Source organism: Macrobrachium nipponense, chromosome 13 (genome assembly GCF_015104395.2).
Source record: "Macrobrachium nipponense isolate FS-2020 chromosome 13, ASM1510439v2, whole genome shotgun sequence".
Classification (NCBI taxonomy): Eukaryota; Metazoa; Arthropoda; class Malacostraca; order Decapoda; family Palaemonidae; genus Macrobrachium; species Macrobrachium nipponense.
The window spans coordinates 89,278,197-89,300,487 of NC_087206.1; the positions used below are offsets into that span (position 1 = coordinate 89,278,197).

At 38.2% G+C, this 22,291-nt stretch overlaps 1 protein-coding gene across 3 annotated transcripts in view; it reads right to left on the reverse strand.

Moving 5' to 3' along the window:
• Positions 1-8,564: 8,564 nt before the first annotated feature.
• Positions 8,565-22,291, reverse strand: part of LOC135225510 (glutamate receptor ionotropic, delta-1-like) — an 84,440-nt gene continuing 70,713 nt past the window's right edge. For 2 of the 3 annotated variants that reach the window (XM_064264796.1, XM_064264797.1), the window contains exons 14-15: positions 13,849-13,987; positions 8,567-8,972 (exon numbers count right to left, since the gene is read on the reverse strand). In XM_064264796.1, coding sequence (XP_064120866.1) covers positions 8,877-8,972; positions 13,849-13,987 — 235 coding nt within the window. In that variant the 3' untranslated portion in view covers positions 8,567-8,876. Of the gene's footprint in view, positions 8,973-13,848; positions 13,988-22,291 lie in introns of all 3 variants that reach the window. The other variant, XM_064264798.1, reaches the window with a different exon arrangement.

A 22,291-nucleotide genomic window follows, 5' to 3' on the forward strand; every position in this document is an offset into this window, starting at 1 on the left:
ATTTCATTTAGTCTAAGTGGTGTTTTGGTGTTGTGTGGAGCCAATTTCGTTAAAATTAGTATAACGCAGTATTTTGAATATCGTCTCGACATTATTAGGGCAACTGGCGGTGCACATGTGCAATGTTTTGCATGAAGTGCTCTAAATGTAAACATGAGGAAATTTAGAACATTCTTTTATAAACTGCATTACTCTATGTTATTTGGTTTCTGAGCAATAATACTTGTAATGGTACTAGGACTTATAGATACCATGTACTTACAATTTGCAATATATATATTAGAACTGCTTAGCAGAAATTTTGCAATCAATATGCCGAAATACACAACTAATATCCAGTACTTTTTGGAGTATAAAAGTGGTGGTCTTGTTAAAACTGGACAATACTAATTATTCTATATTGCAAATGAAGTATAATTTGCAGCATTGCGATGATTCGAATTTGGGTCCAAGCAGCGTTGCTGCAATCAATACAAAATTTGCCAATACACAAAGCCACAGCCAAATAGTATTTTTATGTTTTGTAATCATACCAAACGACGCGCCCTGTCTGGGTAGGTAGGTAAAACATGTATAACATGAATTTTGCTCCCCGTAATAGTAATTGAATTGAATTAATTATAGAATTCAGGCCAAGTACTGTGACCTACGAGGTCATTCAGCGCTGAAACAAATTGAAAGTAAAGATTTGAAAGGGGTAAGGAGAGGGTGGAAAGTAAGATGGAAGAAAGAGAATATGAAAGGAAGTAGAGTAAAGGGAACGAAAGGGGTTGCTGCTGGGGGCCGAAGGAATGCTGCAAAGAATCTTAAGTAATGCCTAATGCCCCGGCCCCTCCTACGGGGAGTAATAGTCATGTATTACAGTGGAACACAAAAATACCCGTATGACCGGGGCCACAATTACGTTCTAGTAAGCTGACGAAATACACCTTTCCCGGTTTATTATGAAATGCGTGCACACAAAGAGCCTTTCAGAAAACCAGATATTCAACCTTCAACCTTCAGAATTGCAGAACTACTTACAAACAACAATCTCTCTCTCTCTCTCTCTCTCTCTCTCTCTCTCTCTCTCTCTCTCTCTCTCTCTCTCTCTCTCTCTCTCTCTGCGTACCTGCCAAAAGCACTGGGGCTTAAAATTAAACATTTATACGAATTAAATAAATCCGTAAAATCTGATAAGTTATTCCGTGTCTTTTTCTTTACAGTTTAATAACATCACAATAACAAGTACCTCAATCATGGACCTGCCACAGAGCGTGATGCTTCTCCTTTCTTGGGTAAATACTGGGCATCTGTTAATAAATGCCTTATTGTTAAAACCTCTTGACATGAACTGCCCATTGGGCCCTGTCTCTTATCCCCACTATTTATTAAGTATCTATGCGTAGCATGCGCATGTCCAATACGCAGCCTTGTTAAAATAACGCCAGCCCTCCGATCTGGATGTACTGACGATTGTCATCTCCTAAGGCCCCCATACACTGAACGATTGTCTGAACAATTATCTGAACGACTGTCTGTATCGTTCGCAAAAACACTGTGTATGCGCTTGTCTGAATGCCAAAGTGGGCGGAGTTTCGTGTCTGAACGATCTTGGCGGGAATCTCTCACGACCAGGTTGCTGGCTTGCGACTTAGGTCTGCCATACACAGGTCGTTCAATGTATGGGTTTGTCTGCCGATATAAACGCTATCGCGCGCGTCTCTTCTAGAGATGATGCCATGCCTTCTCGAGACAAAATCTTTGTTCAGACTGAAATCGGTGCTGACTGCTGAGCGGAGATCGTTCATACCGTATGAATAGCGTGAGTGTGGGTCGATAACGACAATCGTCCTGACAATCGTTCAGTGTATGGGGGCCTTTAGCTGAAGGCCGAATGTCCTATTACCAATCACGTTTTCCCAGTCAATTAGCCACTTCCTGCTGACATACAGATGTGAATAATTTTGCTAAAATTCAGAGTATGGGAGGTTTACAAGTGCCTGATTATGTAATCTTATCGATTTTTGACCTGTCTTATCGGTTCTCTCATTCCTATCTCTACCCACATGAGCAGGTACCAAACAAAACTCACCCAGATGAACTAGCGGAAGTACAGGAGAACCAGCCATTACTGTAGGACCTCTTGTACTATGTGGTGGGAGGAAATCGCTCGTTTCAGTGATGATAAAAGATTACTCAAGTCAGAATATATGATGGAACTTTAATCATTCTTTCTTTCATTATTTCGTTTGTTTGTATGGTGTTTTTACGTTGCACGAAACCCGTGGTTATTCAGCAACTGGACCTCCGACTACGAGCCATCAGTAAATAAGCTCCTCCATCGCTGCTGGAGGGAATGCTGAATTAATTCCCTTCTCATTTCTTCATTGGAAATATATTTCTTCCCTCCAACAACTGAACTGAATTAAGAATTGAGGCCAAAAGCCCAGAACTGGAACCTTTGAGGTCATTTGGCGCTGAAGCGGAAAGGTGTGCCAGGTAACAGGAAGAAAACTTTTCAGTTGTTCCATGAAGCAATTGTTAGGATAGGGTGAAAAGTAAGATGGAAGAGAATATGAAAGGAAGTACAGTAAAAGGAACGAAAGGAAGTTGCAGCTAGTGGCTGAAGGCACGCTGCAAAGAACCTTAAATCATACCTACGCACCGCATGAGGCACTACCTCCCTATGGAACCTCCAACAACTGGGCACATATAAAGAAGTGATTTGCACCAAGGTGGAGATTTAGGGTATGCAACCTGTGCTATTGGTGTTGTCAATATGCCATCTCTACTTCTCTTTCTAGTCTTACCTCCAGAGGCTTGGGTGGTCAGTGTTTAATTGCTGCCTGATCTACGTATTGGGGCTTTCACATGCTGATCATTCGGATTGCTGTTAGAGGTTACGAATTTGGACGTGTCTGTACCCTCAGCTTAGTTCTTTCCTGCTGATTGGAAGAGGAGGGAAGTCCCCGTCTACAGGGAAAGTGCTGTGTGCCCCGTACAACAGATCTGTAGTCCCAAGTTACGTACTACATCTAATTTTTCTAAAGTTAGTTTTACAAGAATATCCATAGATTTGACAGGCATAATCCATCTTGCTTAAGCAGAGTTTTTTGGGTCCGACCCCCAATCCAGTGACTGAGCAATTAATACAAATTGGAGTGTTTTTACACTTTAGTGGCCAAACCTAAAGTAGTTAAAACAATCCACAGGTTCTGGGCACGGGATGGCACATGTGGGTCCTCAAATGTCAAAATGATCAAGTTTGCACTAGATATATTTTTTACCTTTACACAATGATGGTGGGTTTATTTCTAGGATTTGTTCCGTCAATTCATACAGGTCTTTGTCAAAGATGACCCCTCTCCCATAGCTGAAGTTTATGTGAGGTCTGATCTCTTTTAGCATGTCATTATCTTTTACCTGCATCAATCTCAATACGTAAGGACTTACAGTTTATCCCACCGCTCAGCTGGTTTCAAATAATGCCAAAGCAGCACCCTGTTACTAGAACCTCACTGAAAAGCTAGAGAGAAAACTTGGAAGTGGAAATTAAAGGTAGGCAATAAAGAAGGATAGTAGAGTGGGAGATCACCTATCTATTACCTACCCTAAATAAGGTCATCACGCTGAGGGCACAGCCATTTTCATAAACAGTGCCACTCCCAAGTCGGCCACGAAAGAAGTGGAAAATTTATAGAAGTGACTGGAATACAGTTTCCAATGTTTAGTTGAACCCACAGCCAAGACAGTAGGCACCATAATGCATTCTGAACTTGGAGCAAGAAAAGATATCGCAGAAATATATTTGCCATTTGTCAAACACCATCTCTAAGGAATTATGTGACCTTTCTAAATGACAACTCTACCTAAAATCAAGAAGCATCAAAGTCAAGAACAGAAGTTTTCTGAATTAGCCAGGATTAACTTTCCTTCCAATAAATAATGCTGAAGCGGCAGTTTAAGATCCTGAATGAAAATAAGACTTATTTCTCGAATTTAACACTTCGTTTGAAGGAGCATGCTTGGGCCAAGCAAGAGGCAGAAAGGGCACAAGATTGCAACCACCTTTTCCATGCACTTTGCACTTTTCGTTATTGCATATAACTAAAAATTACTTAAATGGCGGGGAGGGGGTCGCAATTCTGCCCAAACCATGGTATAATTTTACATTAGACCTACGCACGGAGAGAGTTTATTAACGAAAATGTTTTGACTGAAAAAAATAGAAAAGGGTGAGGTAATATGAGAATTTTACAGACATAATTTGATACATTTACCAAGATAACTTGATAAATATAAAGTTGAGCAAGATCATTTGAGAAATTTTCTGAGATCAAATAAGAAATTTGCCGAGATGGAGTAATTTACATGGGTGAATTGAGAAATTTAACCAAAATAATTTGAAAAATTTAACAGTGATCATTTGAGAAGTTTATCGAAATAGCTTTACAAATTCAACCAGATAATCTGTGAAATTTACAGAGATAATTTGGGAAATTTGTCGAGATAATTTGGAAAAATTAAGAGTTAATTTGGGAAATTTACAGTGATAATTTGGGAAATTCACAGAGATAATTTGTTAAGTTTAGAGAATTTGGGAAATTTAACAAGATAATTTGAGAAATTTACAGATATTTTGAGAAATTTACAAAGATAATTTGAGGAATTTACAGGATGATTAAGTAAATTTTAAAGAGATGATTTGAGAAATTTGCAGTGATAGTTTTGGAAATTTTAAGTGATTAAGGAAACCTACAGGATCATTTGAGAAATTTACCGAGATCACGAGAAATTCCAAGAGATTTGAAACATTCACTGTCTTGTTGATGCTTTTGCGTCCATTCCCGAGGTTCTTGTACTAAACACTGCGTCCGGCGGATCATTTAGTTCAATATCCCAAAATATACAGTAGGTATCCGACTACGAAAGATGGATTATTTTCCAGCCAAGAAATAAGAATAACGACTTGAGCCTTCGATCTTGAATTGCTTTTTGCTCACCTGAGGTCAACTTGGGTTCCTTAAAGTGGGTTTGCCCAGACCATGCATGTTTTCAAGTTGGGACTTACAAATTAATTGTTCCATCAATCAAAAGCATGGTAAAATCCTTTAGTTGATCAAGTTTTGATAAAAATCATAGTTTATTGGTATGGAATGGTTCAGGACACAAAGATATAATTAAAGAAAGATATGGAGTATACATATACTGGGATAAATGCGTTCCGGGCCATTTTTGTCCCAGTATATGTATGGGACCAGGTCAGTGTGGGCCATATCGCAGGTGCCATGTCACAGTTCAGCTGCATCAGTGGTCTAAGAGTGCGAAGTTCGCCGAAATACACACAACCTTTAATAGGTTTTAGGGCACGTTAGACTTCTTAAATCCACGAATGATTCTGTATTTTGTATCGATATCCATTACAAGTATGTTAGCAAAATTGTAGTAGGCTGGACCACATCTGCAATTGAACAGTTGCGATCAAAGCAAAATTCTCTAAACAACCTAGCTTACGTTTTATTAGTTTTGCCGGTGTCAAATAAGCTTTCTTTCTCAGACTGCTGATGAATACGATTACAAAATTACAACATATTTAGTTGCAAAGTAGTAATCAAAGCAAAATTCGTCAAAACAGACATTTTTTTATGGAGACAAGACAACTTCAAATTGTTTTATGGTGACAAGACAACTAAAAATTGTTTTATGGCGACAATACAACTTCAAACTGTTTTATGGAGACTAAGACAACTTCAAATTGTTGTATGGTGACATGACAAAAAACAATTTCAAATTGTTTATGGAGACAAGACAACTTTAAATTGTGTTATGGTAAGAAGACAACTTCAAACAGGGTACAATTATGTATTTGGGGTTACCAATGATTACCATTATTACTATCAAAATTTTACTAATTACCACAAAGCAATGTTGTAATCATTGCAAAGTTATTGCAATAAAATACACCAATTAGTCAAAATGGACCTTGTTGAAACTGAGCATAATGCAAAATGTTTGACCACTAATGACGATTGTGTTTGCAAAACTCGAGATATGAAATTTAACACAGCAATGTTGCATTCAAGGTACAATATGACAGCAGCATTCCAATCTATTATAATCAGGTTGTTATATTGCAAATTCTAATCAAAGAAACTTCCCTGAAAACAGAATATTGACTTAAATGTTTTGGGAAAAGGGTCAGGTTGGTCTCTATGCTGTAACTGTTTATACAGTTATACTTTTTTCACTAATTACGAATATACTTACGAAAACGTACTATTTGAATTTACTCACAAAGCACCTATGGTACAATCAATACAGTATTAACCAAAACAGACTCTTTATGATCTTAGTATTTGTGTGTGTGTGTGTGTGTTTTACACTCGTTTTAAACTACTATGAGATTCAGGGTCTCTGTAACACGGTTTTTTGGACTTTGCTCCTTGTCAAAGCATCGGATGTAGCTGAAAGTTGACATATGTATATTTTACAACCACACACAAATTTTGTCAGCATTATCAATAACCTAAACCCGATAGTTTTGATTTTTATAGAGTAAAAATGAACTAGCCGACGCCATGGCCAATGACTACGAGCCAAGAGTCGAAAAACATTCATTACGTAAGCAAGGTAAACAAACACATTTTGACTAAATGTTGCCCCGCCCATCCACCAGACAGAAATGCCATCGGCTCTGAAACCCAAAGACTTTATGAATGGCGGAACGATACATAGATCAGTGCTAGCGTAGTAATACTACTGTAGCAGTAGTGCCGCAACAGTATAGCAGTAACGTTTAGACCAACTGCTGGGATCCTTGAGGATCATTTAGCACTTCTTACAACTACTCGAGAAATTAGTTTTTATAGCCAGAAGTTAAATTTTCTAATCCAACAATGCCCATGGTAGCCTTCAGTGTTATCCTGAATTATAACGAGGCGAAAGTGGGTGGAGCCTCATGAAGTCACCATTCTGACGATAATTATTGGTGAAGGTTTAAAGCCAGTATACGGTACCGGCTATTTTTTTTTTCAGTAAATAGGTAGATAGCCAATAAATAAAAATTGCTTGACATTGGATATAGCAGTTATCAAATCAAGCTTGTCTACTATGTTTTTGGTAATTACCAACTATTCCCTACATCTTGTCAATCTGATTGTGACCTATAAAGTAGACTGTAATTTCTTAGGAAACTTATTTTGGGAGTTAGACTAATAATCGAAGTGTTTTTGTATTTATTAACATATTTTGTTGGTTTGTTCATTATGACAATTATCAGTGGGGAGGTTCCAGAGTTCATAAAGGTGTACTGCTTTGCTTGTATTTAAATTTGTATGTCATTGTTGCCAGAGGTTTAGCCTTCGTTACGTATAGCCAATCATCCATCGAGAAAGAGGGAAGAAATGATGTCATAAGTTACGTAACGAGTGCGTTCGAAACCTTTTCTCTGAGTAAGTTGGCCCGTCTTCAAAAAAGGTCACTTTTACATTAGAAGTACCAAATTTATTCAACCTACGTAGTGCAGAATACACTCAAAATTTATGTGTTGATATAATATGTATTCTGAATAAGCGTTATATTTATGAAATGCATAGATAAAAAGTTATTGCGAAAAAACCGTGTTACAGAGGCCCTGAATCTCATAGTAGGTATAATGCAGTATTTGGGGTTACTAATGACTTAATAATAGCAAAAATAGTCATAAATAGAAAATTGACTTGGTATGCAGCAATGCGAGATACCCTGAATTTCAGGAACAACGGCCTTAAGCCACATCCACACTGACGAATGTCCCACAAGTTTGTGTCGAGGAACAAGACCCCAGTTAGCCTTCCAGAACACATATGGAGCTGTATAACTATGCCACAGCTTTAGCAGGTAACATATGCCATAACTTGGCACTACACATCAGGTCACAAGCTCGTTACATTTTACGTAAATCATGAGAACACCAGTTGGCATGCCTACCCAAAGCACCAAGAGAGCTATTGGCGGTATTACCTGTTCAGGTGGGCTGTCAGTCCCGAATAATCCTTCAGAAATGGGGCGGTCCTTATTAAATTCGAATATGGGCGACCTTGTTGCGAGATGAAGGATCTCTTCTGTGATATCCTCCTCCGGTTCCTCCTCGTCACTGAACTCACGGCCACGTCACAACTACAAGTTCCTACAACCTTCTTTTTCAACCTTTTGACAACTACTGTTCTGAATCTGAAACCTCGTCGTCTCGCGAACGAGTGAAGACTGGGTTTGCTTCGAAAGTTGCTGACAGTTCGAGAACTTGACGGAGCTTCGAGTGATCTTCCTCTCGTAGCATTCTGCTGTTACGTACTTAACCTTATTTTTCGGAACCAAAATGTAATATTTTTGGCCAAATATTGCAATTTGGTCGCAGTATATCCGTCAAAAATAAATGCCTCTCATTCCAACGTATTTGCAAATGAAACCAACTAATGATTTGATTTTTAGTACTTTTTATCGGCTTAAACTTACCTATTTTGCTCACAAAATGACTAAACATAACTTTTACAAGGGATCGTCTTGGGAATATTTCAGTAAAACTCAGTATGGCGAGAACAGTCTCAGAACTTTATTGCAAACTTTAAACAATACATCCATGAGCAACTGATGCTCGTAACAATCAGTATTACTTCAGAGATTTAGAATTGTTTAAAATACACATTTTTGTCACTTAAAACCTCTGTACAGTAATACCTTTGAAGGTAACCTAACTTGACTGAGTGTATTTTGCGTTCAATGCAGATATGTGACCTCTTCCTCACCCTAAAATGGAATCCAGACCTCAGGATTCATTTGCAGGATTTCCATGACTCAGGTGACGAAGAATGACCTCCAGTCCTACTTTCCAGTTTTCCCAAAATCTGCTTCAACTATTAGCACAATTTTCCCTTGATTAGGACGGCTGCGTTTTCCAGGGCCAGTACCAGAGCTGCTATGACATACCCAAATACTACCACAAGAAATGCGCCCTGAAATAAAAGAATATATATATATATATCAATATATATATATATTATATATATATATATAATATATATATCATATATATATATCTATATATATATCATATATTATATATCATATATCATATATATATATCGTATATTTATTAGTGACAAGCTGAGTTTTCCCCCAGGTTGAGTGAATTTGATATTAAGAGACATATGTTGGTTAATGTTTATAAATACAAAAAATGTCACGGTGCATGTAACAGAAATTCAATTAATATATATATATATATATATATATATACATATATATATATATATATATATATTATATATATATATATAATTAATTGAATTTCTGTATATATATATATATATATATATATATATATATATATATATATATATATATATATATATATATATATATATATATATATATATATATATATCACATCATATAGTAAATACCCTTTTCTAGTCATCATAAAAAAATTTTTTAGAATAAACCTCGTAAAAATAAGCTTCAAAGGTGCCCTTAACTACCTGAGTTACAGCAGGAACTTTTAAATGGCCACTCAGATTTCTCACCAACCGGTATTGTACCAAAAACAATAATAATCAGAAAAAAGCGCTACCAAACTATCAAAATACATAATTAAGCTTCTCGTGACCCTATCCAAGAAGGGAAGATATGACCATGCATAAAGACACTGGTATAAATATATTATTAGGTGTAATTGTAATAACCGCAGTACCCTCTTCATTTGTCGAATTCTTCACACTTTTCAGATACGCTTCTCACTACAAAGCCTTGGATCCAAATGAAAGAATATGAAGTCATTTTGATGTCCGTGGCATCATTTGAACCCGCATCCGGAGTATCAGAATGAGATATTCTTGAATCTTCTTTAAATCTTTTTTTTTTTTATCGTATCATCCATCAAATTACTCCGAAGAAAATTTAGCAGATAAGAACGTTCAAGACCAGAGAGCTTTCGTTTTTAATCTAGTAGAAGTTAATATCTATAATTATATATATATATATATATATATATATATATATATATATATATATATATATATATATATATATATTTAACTGTATGGTATCGTTATGTGGATGATATTTTTTGTGTATGGCCTGTAAATGCAAACATAGGATAATTTTTAGATAAACTGAATGATCTGGTTCCCTCAATTAAATTTACAGTGGAGGAAGAAAGAGAGTCAATGTTACCATTTTTAGATGTGCAAGTTTACAGACAAATCCGTAGTTTCAAATTTAATGTATACCGCAAGCCCACAAATATATGTTCCTATGTTCATTATTACTCTGAGCATCATAGTAAAGTAAAATTATCAATTTTTTCTTCAATTTTGAGGGCCTTAAGAATATGCAGTTCTGAGTTTTTAGATGAAGAAATAGGAAAAATATGTGACATAGGTGTAAAACTTCAATATCCAATGTTTTTTATGGACAAGGCATTAAAAATGGCCAAGGGTACTTTTTATTCAAATAGGGTTAGAGAACCTTTTTCATGCCATAATATGTTGGTTTTACCATACCACAGGAACTTTTATGATTTGCCTAAGGTACTTCGATTTTTTAATGTAAAGTTAGTTTTTAAAAGCTCAAGTACGGTTTGTAATATACTGATAAAGAACTCCCCATTTTCATCTACCTGCTGCCTTTATACAATTCCTTGTAAGAGTTGTGATAAGAAATATTTCGGCCAAACTGGGAAAGATTTGTCTATTTGATTAAATCAACATAAATATTTGGTTAGAACAGGACAGACTTCTAGTGCCCTTTTTATTCACCTTAGTAATCTTAACCATGTAATGGATTGGACAGAGGCAAAAGAGATTTTATTTTGTAACGATTATATTAGTAGGAATATAATTGAATCTGCCTTTATAAAGACGTATTCTGGAAAACTTTTAAATTTGAGCCCTGGTATGTACAAATTAGACAATCTTATCATAGATAAAATAGTGAAGAGTTTTAACATTATCCTTTAATTTGGTGTACTTGTCAAGTTCCTCCTTATGCATTTCTTGTGAGTTTTAACATTATCCTTTACGTTTTTATACTAGTCAAATTCCTTTTATGTATTTCATATTGACAGTTCTGTTCATTCTGTTATTGGTGTTTTAGGTATGTTGTTAGCGTTGTTTTTATTGTTACTATTCATAATTGTGAATTTAGTTGTTTTATAAACTGGTTGACATAGTCAGTGTTTTTCTCTTCTGTAAGTAATTGGGTCATTGGGCAATTACTCTCTCTTTTGACTTGTTGGGGTGTTAAATGGTTGGGTAATCTAGACGAATGCTGTTTCTGTTTGCAATGGCCTTATTGTACATACATATATCATAATTCTTTTCCACTTTGCTTTTGTGAGAGCTTTCTTGCTCGCTAGTTTTTACGTTTTGTATTACTTTGTGCCCCGAAGATGTGTTAAATACACGAAAGTACTTGGCACTCTGTCTTTTCTTTTTTAAAAATTTTCCCTGTGGCTTTTGCTGATATATATATATATATATATATATATATATATATTATATATATATATATATATATATACATATATATATATATATATATATATATATATATATATATATATATATTATATAATTCTTATTACAACACCAAACTTCTTTATGTTATATATAAGAACTGAATTTGAAACATGACTTTAAAAGTTCATGCATACGCACATGTCTTTGATATATTTAGCTGATTAAGTTACATCACAGCTAGACATTCTCTCTCTCTCTCTCTCTCTCTCTCTCTCTCTCTCTCTCTCTCTCTCTCTCTCTCCAGCTTCAAACGAAATAGACTGACAGACGGATTGGCTGCAATTTTTCTGTCGTCACAACCACCAGAAGCAACGACACTGACGTCAAGACAAGAGAACCTCAAAAAGGTATCTATCGCCTAATTACTTCTCCCCTAAGGGGGTTAGTGCCGTCAGTGTACCACACGGGGTGCGCTGTAGACATTACTAAAAGTTCTTTGCAGCTCGCCCTCGGCCGCTAGATGCAGCCCTTTTCGTTCCCTTTTCTGTACCTCAGTTCGTATTATCTTTCATTCATCTTGCTATCCACCCTCTATCAGCAATTACTTCATATTGTAACTGCGAGGCTTTCCTCTTATGTCATCTTTCAAACCTTCCTACTCTCGATTTCCTTTCCAGCGCTGAATGACCTCATAGGTCCCAGTGCTTGGCCTTTGCCCAAAAAACTATATTCCATCCAAATTACTTCTTGACTTCTCAGTCCCAGAGGTCCTTTTTCCCTCCCGGAGGATGTTTTGGAATCAAAACCTCAAAATTCAAGCCAAGATGCAACGCATTTCTAACCATAAACTATTCTCCATGTATATTAATAATTTACTTACAGTTTTATCTGTTTATTTATGGATTTAGTTGAATATCTTCTTTTCCTAATAACTGATCTCTTTTTTGCTGTATATCCTATCACCTTCAGTCATTTCTTTCAAATGAACACCATGTTCGTTGGAAGTTCCCTATGAATAGGGTTCACCTTCTGAATAATGATAATATTATAAGTTCCTCTTACTCTAACTCAACCGAGATAACCTAGGTCAATTAGACACTCCGCCTCCAGAAAGCTGAACAACGAGCATCTAATTGTAGATGAACATAGATAATTAATATGCCACAGGTCGTGCGACCAGCAAAGTTAGACCAGGTTTGACCTGGTCACCATTCAGATGAATGACAATCAGGAAATTCCTCTTGGATATAAGTCGAATCTCACAATCAAATTTTAGTGTGAGTGGACAACGAAGAAAATCTTAACGTATATATATGACAGAAAGCTCACATTCTTCATGGGAGCCATAGTGATCGAATTTCTTAACACCAAAAGTTATGCTCGCGACCAAGTGGAGGAGATTCTCAGGGATTCGTTGATCAAAATTGATATAATAGGTCCTTTCAGGATTGCTTCTATGCTCTAACACAACGTTTCCTTGTTGTTTTCACAATCAAAGTGTTCTCATCCCTTATTCTTCAGAATGCGGCTTATATGAATATGTTCCGTGTTTAAGATATCGCAGCAACAACACTGCTAAATTTGTTGCTATTACAATGGTAAATTATTTGTTAATATGGTGCTAAATTTGTTGCTACGCCACTGCTATATTTCTTGCTGCAATTCTGCTTGATTTGTTGCTACTATACTACTAAATTTGTCGTTATTGTATATACTGCTAAATTTGTTGCTACAACATCGCTACATTTGTTGCTACAACGCTGCTAAATTTGTAGTAACAATGCTATTAAATTTGTTACTATATCACTGCTATATTTGTTGCTACAACACCGTTTTATTTGTTGTTACAGTATTTCTGAATTTTTTTATAACACTACTAAATTTATTACTAAAACACTGCTAAATTTGTAAGTAAGACACTACTAAATTTGTAGCTACATCAGTGCAACATTTGTTGCTACACCAGTGCTAAATTTGTTCTTACAATACTGCTAAATTTGTTGCTAAAACACTGCTAAATTTGTCGCTACACTAGTGCTAAATTTGTTGCTAAAACACTGCTAAATTTGTTGCTACACCAGGGCTCAATTTGTTCTTACAATACGGCTACATTTGTTGCTATCACACAGCTGAATTTACAGAATGAATACGAAGAAACCCGACCAGGAATTTTTGACTGAACGCATTTCAACAATCTGAGTCATCAGAGCCCCCAAGAATATATACTCTACAATACAAATCTATAGAATTAATGACGATTATGATAATGATGATGATACTGATGTTCAACTCCAGGCAACTCAAATCACCTAGAGATATAATGGTAATGAAGGTGAGTCTGCAGATCAGATGATCATGAGGCGAATCCTACCTGAAGATGTTTGAGAGTAATTGCCGAAGTACTGGATTGGTTCTCTCCGTCGGTGCTTCTCGGCGACGACTGCGTCAGCTTCCAAAATATGTCGTTGTCCCACTTGATAATGAGACCGCCCTCCATCATTCTCATCAACCTGGATAAGAAAATAAATAAATAGATAAATAAAACACGAGATTTGAAAACTCAGAAGTAGAGGTCTTGGGTATGATGAAATGAATTTACACGACACTGTGTTTAGTTACTGACACTGTGTGTCTTGTAACTGGCACTGTGTCCAGTTACTAACACTATGTTTAGTTACATGAAACTGTGTTCAGTTACTGTCACTTTGTCTTGTTACTGGCATTGTATCCAGTTACTAAAACTGTGTCTAGTTACATGACACTGTGTTCAGTTACTGACACTGTGTCCAGTGACTGATGCTCTATCCAATTACTAACACTGTCTAGTTGTGTGGCACTGTGTTCAGTGACTGATACTGTGTCCAGTTACTAACACTGTGTCTAGACAATCTCCATTTACTGAAACTGTGTTCAGTTACTGATGCTATGTCCAGTTACTTACGCTGTGTCCAGTTATCTATCCAGTTATTGTGTCCAGTTGCTGACACCATGTCCAATTACTGACACTGTCTCCAGTTACTGAAACTGTACACTTGCCGACACTGTCCAGTTACCAACATTGCATACAGTTACTTGCACTGTGTCCAGTTGCTGACACTGTGTCATCCAGTTAGACACTAAATAAACATTTCGAATACACGTATAAAAAGTCTGCTGTGTGTCCACCTAGAATGTTAAAGACAGTAGTTTTTTATTTATTTTTTTTTGCTTAACAATAATATAGCAATCACCAACTTTTCATGGTTGTTTCATAATGTGTTGATATAGAATTGAACATGAAAATTTAGGCTAAAGGTCGAGGGCTGACACCTATGATAAGCTCATTCAGAGCTGAAAGAGAAATTGGGAGTAGAAAGGTTTTAACCATGAATAGGTGCGAAAGGTCACGTACGACCTAAGGAGAGTTTAAAAAAACATGTTTTTTTTCCCATAAATCATCATCTATCTCAAATCTGGGTGTGATCGATCTGCAAGAGGATAGCAGAACACACAATACAATCATGTCAGAACCTGCGCTTGCCTTGACTTTGTCCTTCCCCCTTTTCTGAGAATTGCTTGGGTCGAGCTTGACCCTCACACACCTTTAACGTGTGGGGAATTGAAAGGCAAAGTTATTAAGTGGTGATTTCCTGTCTATCACTGCTGATACTGGTAATGTTTTGTGTTGTTGGAAATTGTTGGTGGATGGTGTTTGTACCATATGCATGCCATTGGTTGTGGCTGAGATGCCCTATATTGCCATTTGGTTCAATTTTGTTGCAGTTCTTATCAACAATGGCCAGCAGGCAGTATTCTCTGGGCATGGATGTCATCAACTTACTTCTAATGGAATTAGAAAGTGATGTTGATGATAATTCAGAGGTTGCTGACACCTCTATGGCAAAAACATAGAGTGTGTGAAAGGTGAAGCAGATGACCTTGAAATGACTAGAGAGAGAGGGGGCGTGAAAGGGGAAGGGAATAGTGGGTCTTTGCCTTATCTGGTGACAGATTACATCAGCTTAGGTCAATAAACCATTGGCACACTGTATGAAGAGAGAGAGAGAGAGAGAGAGAGAGAGAGAGAGAGAGAGAGAGAGGGAGAGAGAGAGAGAATAACATTTCTGAGAATTATCTTATGACAAAGCTGCCTAACAGCAATAATGGCTATACACCCTCATACATTATTAAATAAAAAAAAAGAGCAATATGTTCACCATAGCAAATTGTGGATTGTGGCCATTTTGTTTACATTCCCGAAAGGTGAGTGCATATCTCTATATATTCCTGTTTTCTATAGGATTTGTGATATATTGGTAGATTTTCATGCATAGAAAATAGGTTAAAAATTACCGTTAGATTTGGCCTCTGATATAACAGCTGATATCATCTTTGTCCAAATATGACTTTATTCTATAAAAAAAAAAAAAAATTAGCCACTTCCTATTTCATTTAGGTACCAAAAAAAAAAAATCGTGAAATTTATCCTTTTTCTCTCTCACCACAGTACTCATCGGTTTGCTCTAAGCATAAACGCGTTTTAACGATATGTAAAACAAACACCAATACCCATGTGTTTGGCATCGGCTTCTGATATAAGTGTATTATAAATATTCCAAAATGAGAGCTAAGCTCCGCAGTGAGAAACAATCATGAAGATGACGATCTGAATATAGAATAAATTAAAAAAAAAATACAAAGTAGAACCAATTAATCAGAGATTATACAAACTGGCAACCAACATATGGAGTAAACTAGTTCAATACTATAGTGGATTAAAAGAAGAATCGGACGCAGAAGAAAAGAGAAACGACCCAAAGAACACAGACCACAGATGGTGGAGAAGAGGATCTTCATACATTCATCGCGATGAAGCTCAACCTTTAAACCATTAAGAAATGTCCTGTGGAAAAGTAATATGTAGAATTTACTATGTAGATATAATGCAAAATCATTATGATAAGTTAACATTAAGGTTAAAATTAGAAGATTGGAACGTTTGTTAAATATGATCATACTATTAGGTAAAGAATACAAAATATGTAATCTGTACAATTCACCATGTAAAATCATTATCGTAGTATGTTAATATTAGTTAGAAAAATTGTACCCTTTCCCAAATAAAATTGTGGATAAGCCACAATTGACATTAATATTACTAATACGTACTTAACTTTCTAAACTATTCCCTACCATGGTTAGCTAGCTAACTGCCCTCACTCTCCTTTCACCCACCCATCTTGCCTATCAGCTAAAAAAAAAAAAAACGTACACATGGCATAACTATTTAAAGCCCGGGACGCAGCATTACCATGCGCGACCACCACAGGCAGATGGACAGATGGAAAAAAACAGAGTATAGTATGTTATCAAGTCTCTCTCTCTCTCTCTCTCACACACAATTATTATCATATCATTATTTCAAAGGCTAGCGGGTAGAGTCTGTTAAGGAAGGAAATATTTTCATTTTCGTTTGGGGTTCGTTAATTACTTATGCATCTAAGGAATGACTTTCGTTACGGTGTGAAGGTCTTCAGCTCCCTAACAAAAGCAACCCGAATAAAAGTTCAAGACAATTTAGCTACATTCCCTCCTATTTTTTATCGGTAATTTTCAAACTGACCGTAAAATAAAATAACATTCATTTTCTTTTTCACAAACTTCTTTATGAGACAATGAATTTCTTACTTTGCCAGAACAAAAACCCTTTATATCATTCTTTTTTGTTTATATAAGGCATATTGAATTCATTCCCGTCAATTAAAATATATCTTGTTTCAGAGATTACAATTGACCATGTTCATTTTTATTATAATCATATAATAATCATATAAAATTCAATATTGGTCTTTTTTCAGCAAGTTGTTGTGTTTAGGATTATCCTGTTTTCATTTATATTTTAATTTCAGTTGATAAATGCCTACTTCGTTAGTTTTATCAAATTTACCGAAACCCACACCACGGAAGCACATCTCTCATAAAGAATTTTCGTCTGTCTTCATTAAGTGAGAGATTTGGAGCCTCCTCCTCAGTTTTTCGTCCTTCGGCTCCAGCTGCAAAATTTTCCAATTTCCTTCCTCGTTCTCTAGGACTCAACGAGGACTTTTCTGCTTTGGAATTTTCTCTCTTATTGTTGGGTACCGTAAGGATTAGAAGGGCTTGAAATCCTAGTTCCATTTCATCAATTTCTTTACGGAAGCGCTACTTTGCTTCTTCTTCGGAGCCAGAAATGATCCCCTTCCTCCTCCAAGTCAGTGAAGACTCCAGAGTCTCACAAGAAGAATCCGTATTATTCAGAAACTAACCTTAAGGAGACTGAAAGTTGGGGACAAGGAAAGAGTGAGTAACAAAGAGAGAATGATTGCGTAGGATGTCTGACTTTGAGCGCGCTCAATTGTGTGTGTTTTTGAATGTGAATGGATGTATGATGAAAGAATGTGTATAGATGCGGGATGGAAGATGGAATGAATGCTTGTTGGAGTGCTTGAAATCTTCTTGTTCATTACTTCCTAACCTCGCTCTCTCTTTCCTCACAACCATATTCATCTAATATTTTTATCTTTTTTCTCTCTCTTTCATTACAGGTGCAGTTAACCGACCAATGGAAATAAAAAACTGGATTTTGTCTCCTCTGGCCTGAAAGAACCTACTTCACACCAAATGCAGACTATCCCAGCAGGAAAAGAAGACTAGGACCACCTATTTGAAACTAAAGGCTGGCAAAAGGTCAGTAATTGGGGGACTACTGGCTAATCTCTGGCCTGAAAGAAGCTTCTTCACACCAAATGCAAACTATCCCAGCAGGAAAGAGACTAGGACTACCTACTGGAATCTGAAGGCTGGCGAAAAAAGGTCAGTAGTTGGGGGACTACTGGCTAATCTCTGGCCTGAAAGAACCTTCTTCACACCAAATGCAAACTATACTAGCAGGAAAAGAAGACTAGGACTACCGATTGGAATCTGAAGGCTGGCGAAATGTCAGTAGTTGGGGGACTACTGGCTAATCTCTGGCCTGAAAGAACCTACTTCACACAAAATGCAGACTATCCCAGCAGGAAAAGAAGACTAGGACCACCTATTTGAAACTGAAGGCTGGCGAAAGGTCAGTAGTTGGGGGGTTACTAGCTAATCTCTGGCCTGAAAGAACCTACTTCACACCAAATGCAGACTATCCCAGCAGGAAAAGAAGACTAGGACCACCTATTTGAAACTGAAGGCTGGCGAAAGGTCAGTAGTTGGGGGGCTACTGGCTAATCTCTGGCCTGAAAGAACCTACTTCACACCAAATGCAGACTATCCCAGCAGGAAAAGAAGACTAGGACCACCTATTTGAAACTGAAGGCTGGCGAAAGATCAGTAGTTGGGGGGCTGCTGGGCTAAATCCTCTGGGCCTGAAAGAAATCTACTTCACACCAAATGCAGACTATCCCAGCAGGAAAAGAATACTAGGGACTACGATTGAATCTGAAGGCTGGCGAATGGGCATGGTCAGTGTTGGGGGACTACTGGCTAATCTCTGGCCTGAAAGAAACTACTTCACACCAAAAGCAGACCATCCCAGCAGGAAAAAGAAGCAGGACCCACCTATTTGAAACTGAAGGCTGGCGAAAGGTCAGTAGTTGGGGGCTACTGGCTAATCTCTGGCCTGAAAGAACCTACTTCACACAAAATGCAGACTATCCCAGTAGGAAAAGAAGACTATGAACACCTATTTTGAAACTGAAGGCTGGCGAAAGGTCAGTAGTTTGGGGGGCTACTGGCTAATCTCTGGGCCTGAAAGAACCTACTTCACACCAAATGCAGACTATCCCAGCAGGAAAGAAGACTAAGGACTACCGATTGGAAATCTGAAGGCTGGCGAATGGTCAGTAGTTGGGGGACTACTGGCTAATCTCTGGGCCTGAAATAAACTACTTCACACCAAATGCAGACCATCCCACAGGGAAAAGAAGACTAGGACCCCACCTATTTGAAACTGAAGGCTGCGAAAGGTCAGGTAGTTTGGGGGGGCTACTGGCTAATCTCTGACCTGAAAGAACCTACTTCACACCAAATGCAGACTATCCCAGCAGGAAAAGAAGACTAGGACCACCTATTTGAAACTGAAGGCTGGCGAAAGGTCAGTAGTTGGGGGACTACTGGCTAATCTCTGCCTGAAAGAATCTACTTCACACCAAATGCAGACTATCCCAGCAGGAAAAGAAGACTAGGACTACCGATTGGAATTTGAAGGCTGGCGAATGGTCAGTAGTTGGGGGACTACTGGCTAATCTCTGGCCTGAAAGAAACTACTTCACACCAAATGCAGACCATCCCAGCAGGAAAAGAAGACTAGGACCACCTATTTGAAACTGAAGGCTGGCGAAAGGTCAGTAGTTGGGGGGCTACTAGCTAATCTCTGGCCTGAAAGAACCTACTTCACACCAAATGCAGACTATCCCAGCAGGAAAAGAAGACTAGGACCACCTATTTGAAACTGAAGGCTGGCAAAAGGTCAGTAGTTGGGGGACTACTGGCTAATCTCTGGCCTGAAAGAACCTACTTCACACCAAATGCAGACTATCCCAGCAGGAAAAGAAGACTAGGACTACCTATTGGAATCTGAAGGCTGGCGAAAGGTCAGTAGTTGGGGACTACTGGCTAATCTCTGACCTGAAAGAAACTTCTTCACACCAAATGCAGACTATCCCAGCAGGAAAAGAAGACTAGGACCACCTATTTGAAACTGAAGGCTGGCGAAAGGTCAGTAGTTGGGGGGCTACTGGCTAATCTCTGGCCTGAAAGAACCTACTTCACACCAAATGCAGACTATCCCAGCAGGAAAAGAAGACTAGGACCACCTATTTGAAACTGAAGGCTGGCAAAAGGTCAGTAGTTGGGGGGCTACTGGCTAATCTCTGCCTGAAAGAACCTACTTCACACCAAATGCAGACTATCCCAGCAGGAAAAGAAGACTAGGACTACCTATTGGAATCTGAAGGCTGGCGAATGGTCAGTAGTTGGGGACTACTGGCTAATCTCTGGCCTGAAATAAACTACTTCACACCAAATGCAGACCATCCCAGCAGGAAAAGAAGACTAGGACCACCTATTTGAAACTGAAGGCTGGCGAAAGGTCAGTAGTTGGGGCTACTGGCTAATCTCTGGCCTGAAAGAACCTACTTCACACCAAATGCAGACTATCCCAGCAGGAAAAGAAGACTAGGACCACCTATTTGAAACTGAAGGCTGGCGAAAGGTCAGTAGTTGGGGGACTACTGGCTAATCTCTGGCCTGAAAGAACCTACTTCACACCAAATGCAGACTATCCCAGCAGGAAAAGAAGACTAGGACCACCTATTTGAAACTGAAGGCTGGCGAAAGGTCAGTAGTTGGGGGACTACTGGCTAATCTCTGGCCTGAAAGAACCTACTTCACACCAAATGCAGACTATCCCAGCAGGAAAAGAAGACTAGGACCACCTATTTGAAACTGAAGGCTGGCGAAAGGTCAGTAGTTGGGGGGCTACTGGCTAATCTCTGGCCTGAAAGAACCTACTTCACACCAAATGCAGACTATCCCAGCAGGAAAAGAAGACTAGGACCACCTATTTGAAACTGAAGGCTGGCGAAAGGTCAGTAGTTGGGGGCTACTGGCTAAACTCTGGCCTGAAAGAAATTACTTCACACCAAATGCAGACTATCCCAGCAGTAAAAGAAGACGAGGACCACCTATTGGAATCTGAAGGCTGGCGAAAGGTCAGTAGTTAAGGACTACTTTCTAATCTCTGGCCTGAAAGAACCTACTTCACAACAAATCCAGACTATCCCAGCAGGAAAAGAAGACTAGGACCTCCTATTTGAAACTAAAGGTTGGCAAAAGGTCAGTAGTTGGGGGACTACTGTCTAATGGGTCTCTGGCCTGAAAGAACCTACTTCACACCAAATGCAGACTATCCCAGAATGGAAAAAAGGAAGAAGACTAGCACCACCTATTTGAAACTGAAGGCTGGCGAAAGGTCAGTAATTTGGGGACTACTGTCTAATCTCTGTTCTTAAAGGACCTTCTTCACACCAAATGCAGACTATCCCAGCAGGAAAAGAAGACTAAGCCCACCTATTTGAAACTGAAGGCTGGCGAAAGGTCAATAGTTGGGGGACTACTGGCTAATCTCTGGCCTGAAAAAACCTACTTCACACCAAAATGCAGACTTCCCAGCAGGAAAAGAAGACTAGGACCACCTATTTGAAACTGAAGGCTGGCGAAAGGTCAGTAGTTGGGGGACTACTGGCTAATCTCTGGCCTGAAAGAACCTTCTTCACACCAAATGCAGACTATCCCAGCAGGAAAAGAAGACTAGGACCACCTATTTAAAACTGAAGGCTGCCGAAAGGTCAGTAGTTGGGGAGCTACTGGCTAATCTCTGGCCTGAAAGAACCTACTTCACACCAAATGCAGACTATCCCAGCAGGAAAGAAGATATAGGTCAACCTATTTATAACTGAAGGCTGCCGAAAGGTCAGAGTTGGGGAGCTACTGGCTAATCTCTGGCCTGAAAGAAACCTACTTCACACCAAATGCAGACTATCCCAGCATGAAAAGACACTATACCACCTATTTGAAACTGAAGGCTGCGAAAGGTCATAGTTTGGGGGTACTACTGGCCTAAATCTCTGCCTGAAAGGAAACTACCTCTACTTACACCAATGGCAAGCCAAAAATTCCCAAGCAGGAAAAGAAGGAAAACTAGGAAAACCACCAACCTAAATTTGAAAACTGGAGCCTGGCCGAGGGTCAGTATTTGGGGGAAAACTACTGGCTAATCTCTGGCCGGAAAAGAACCTCTTCACTACCAA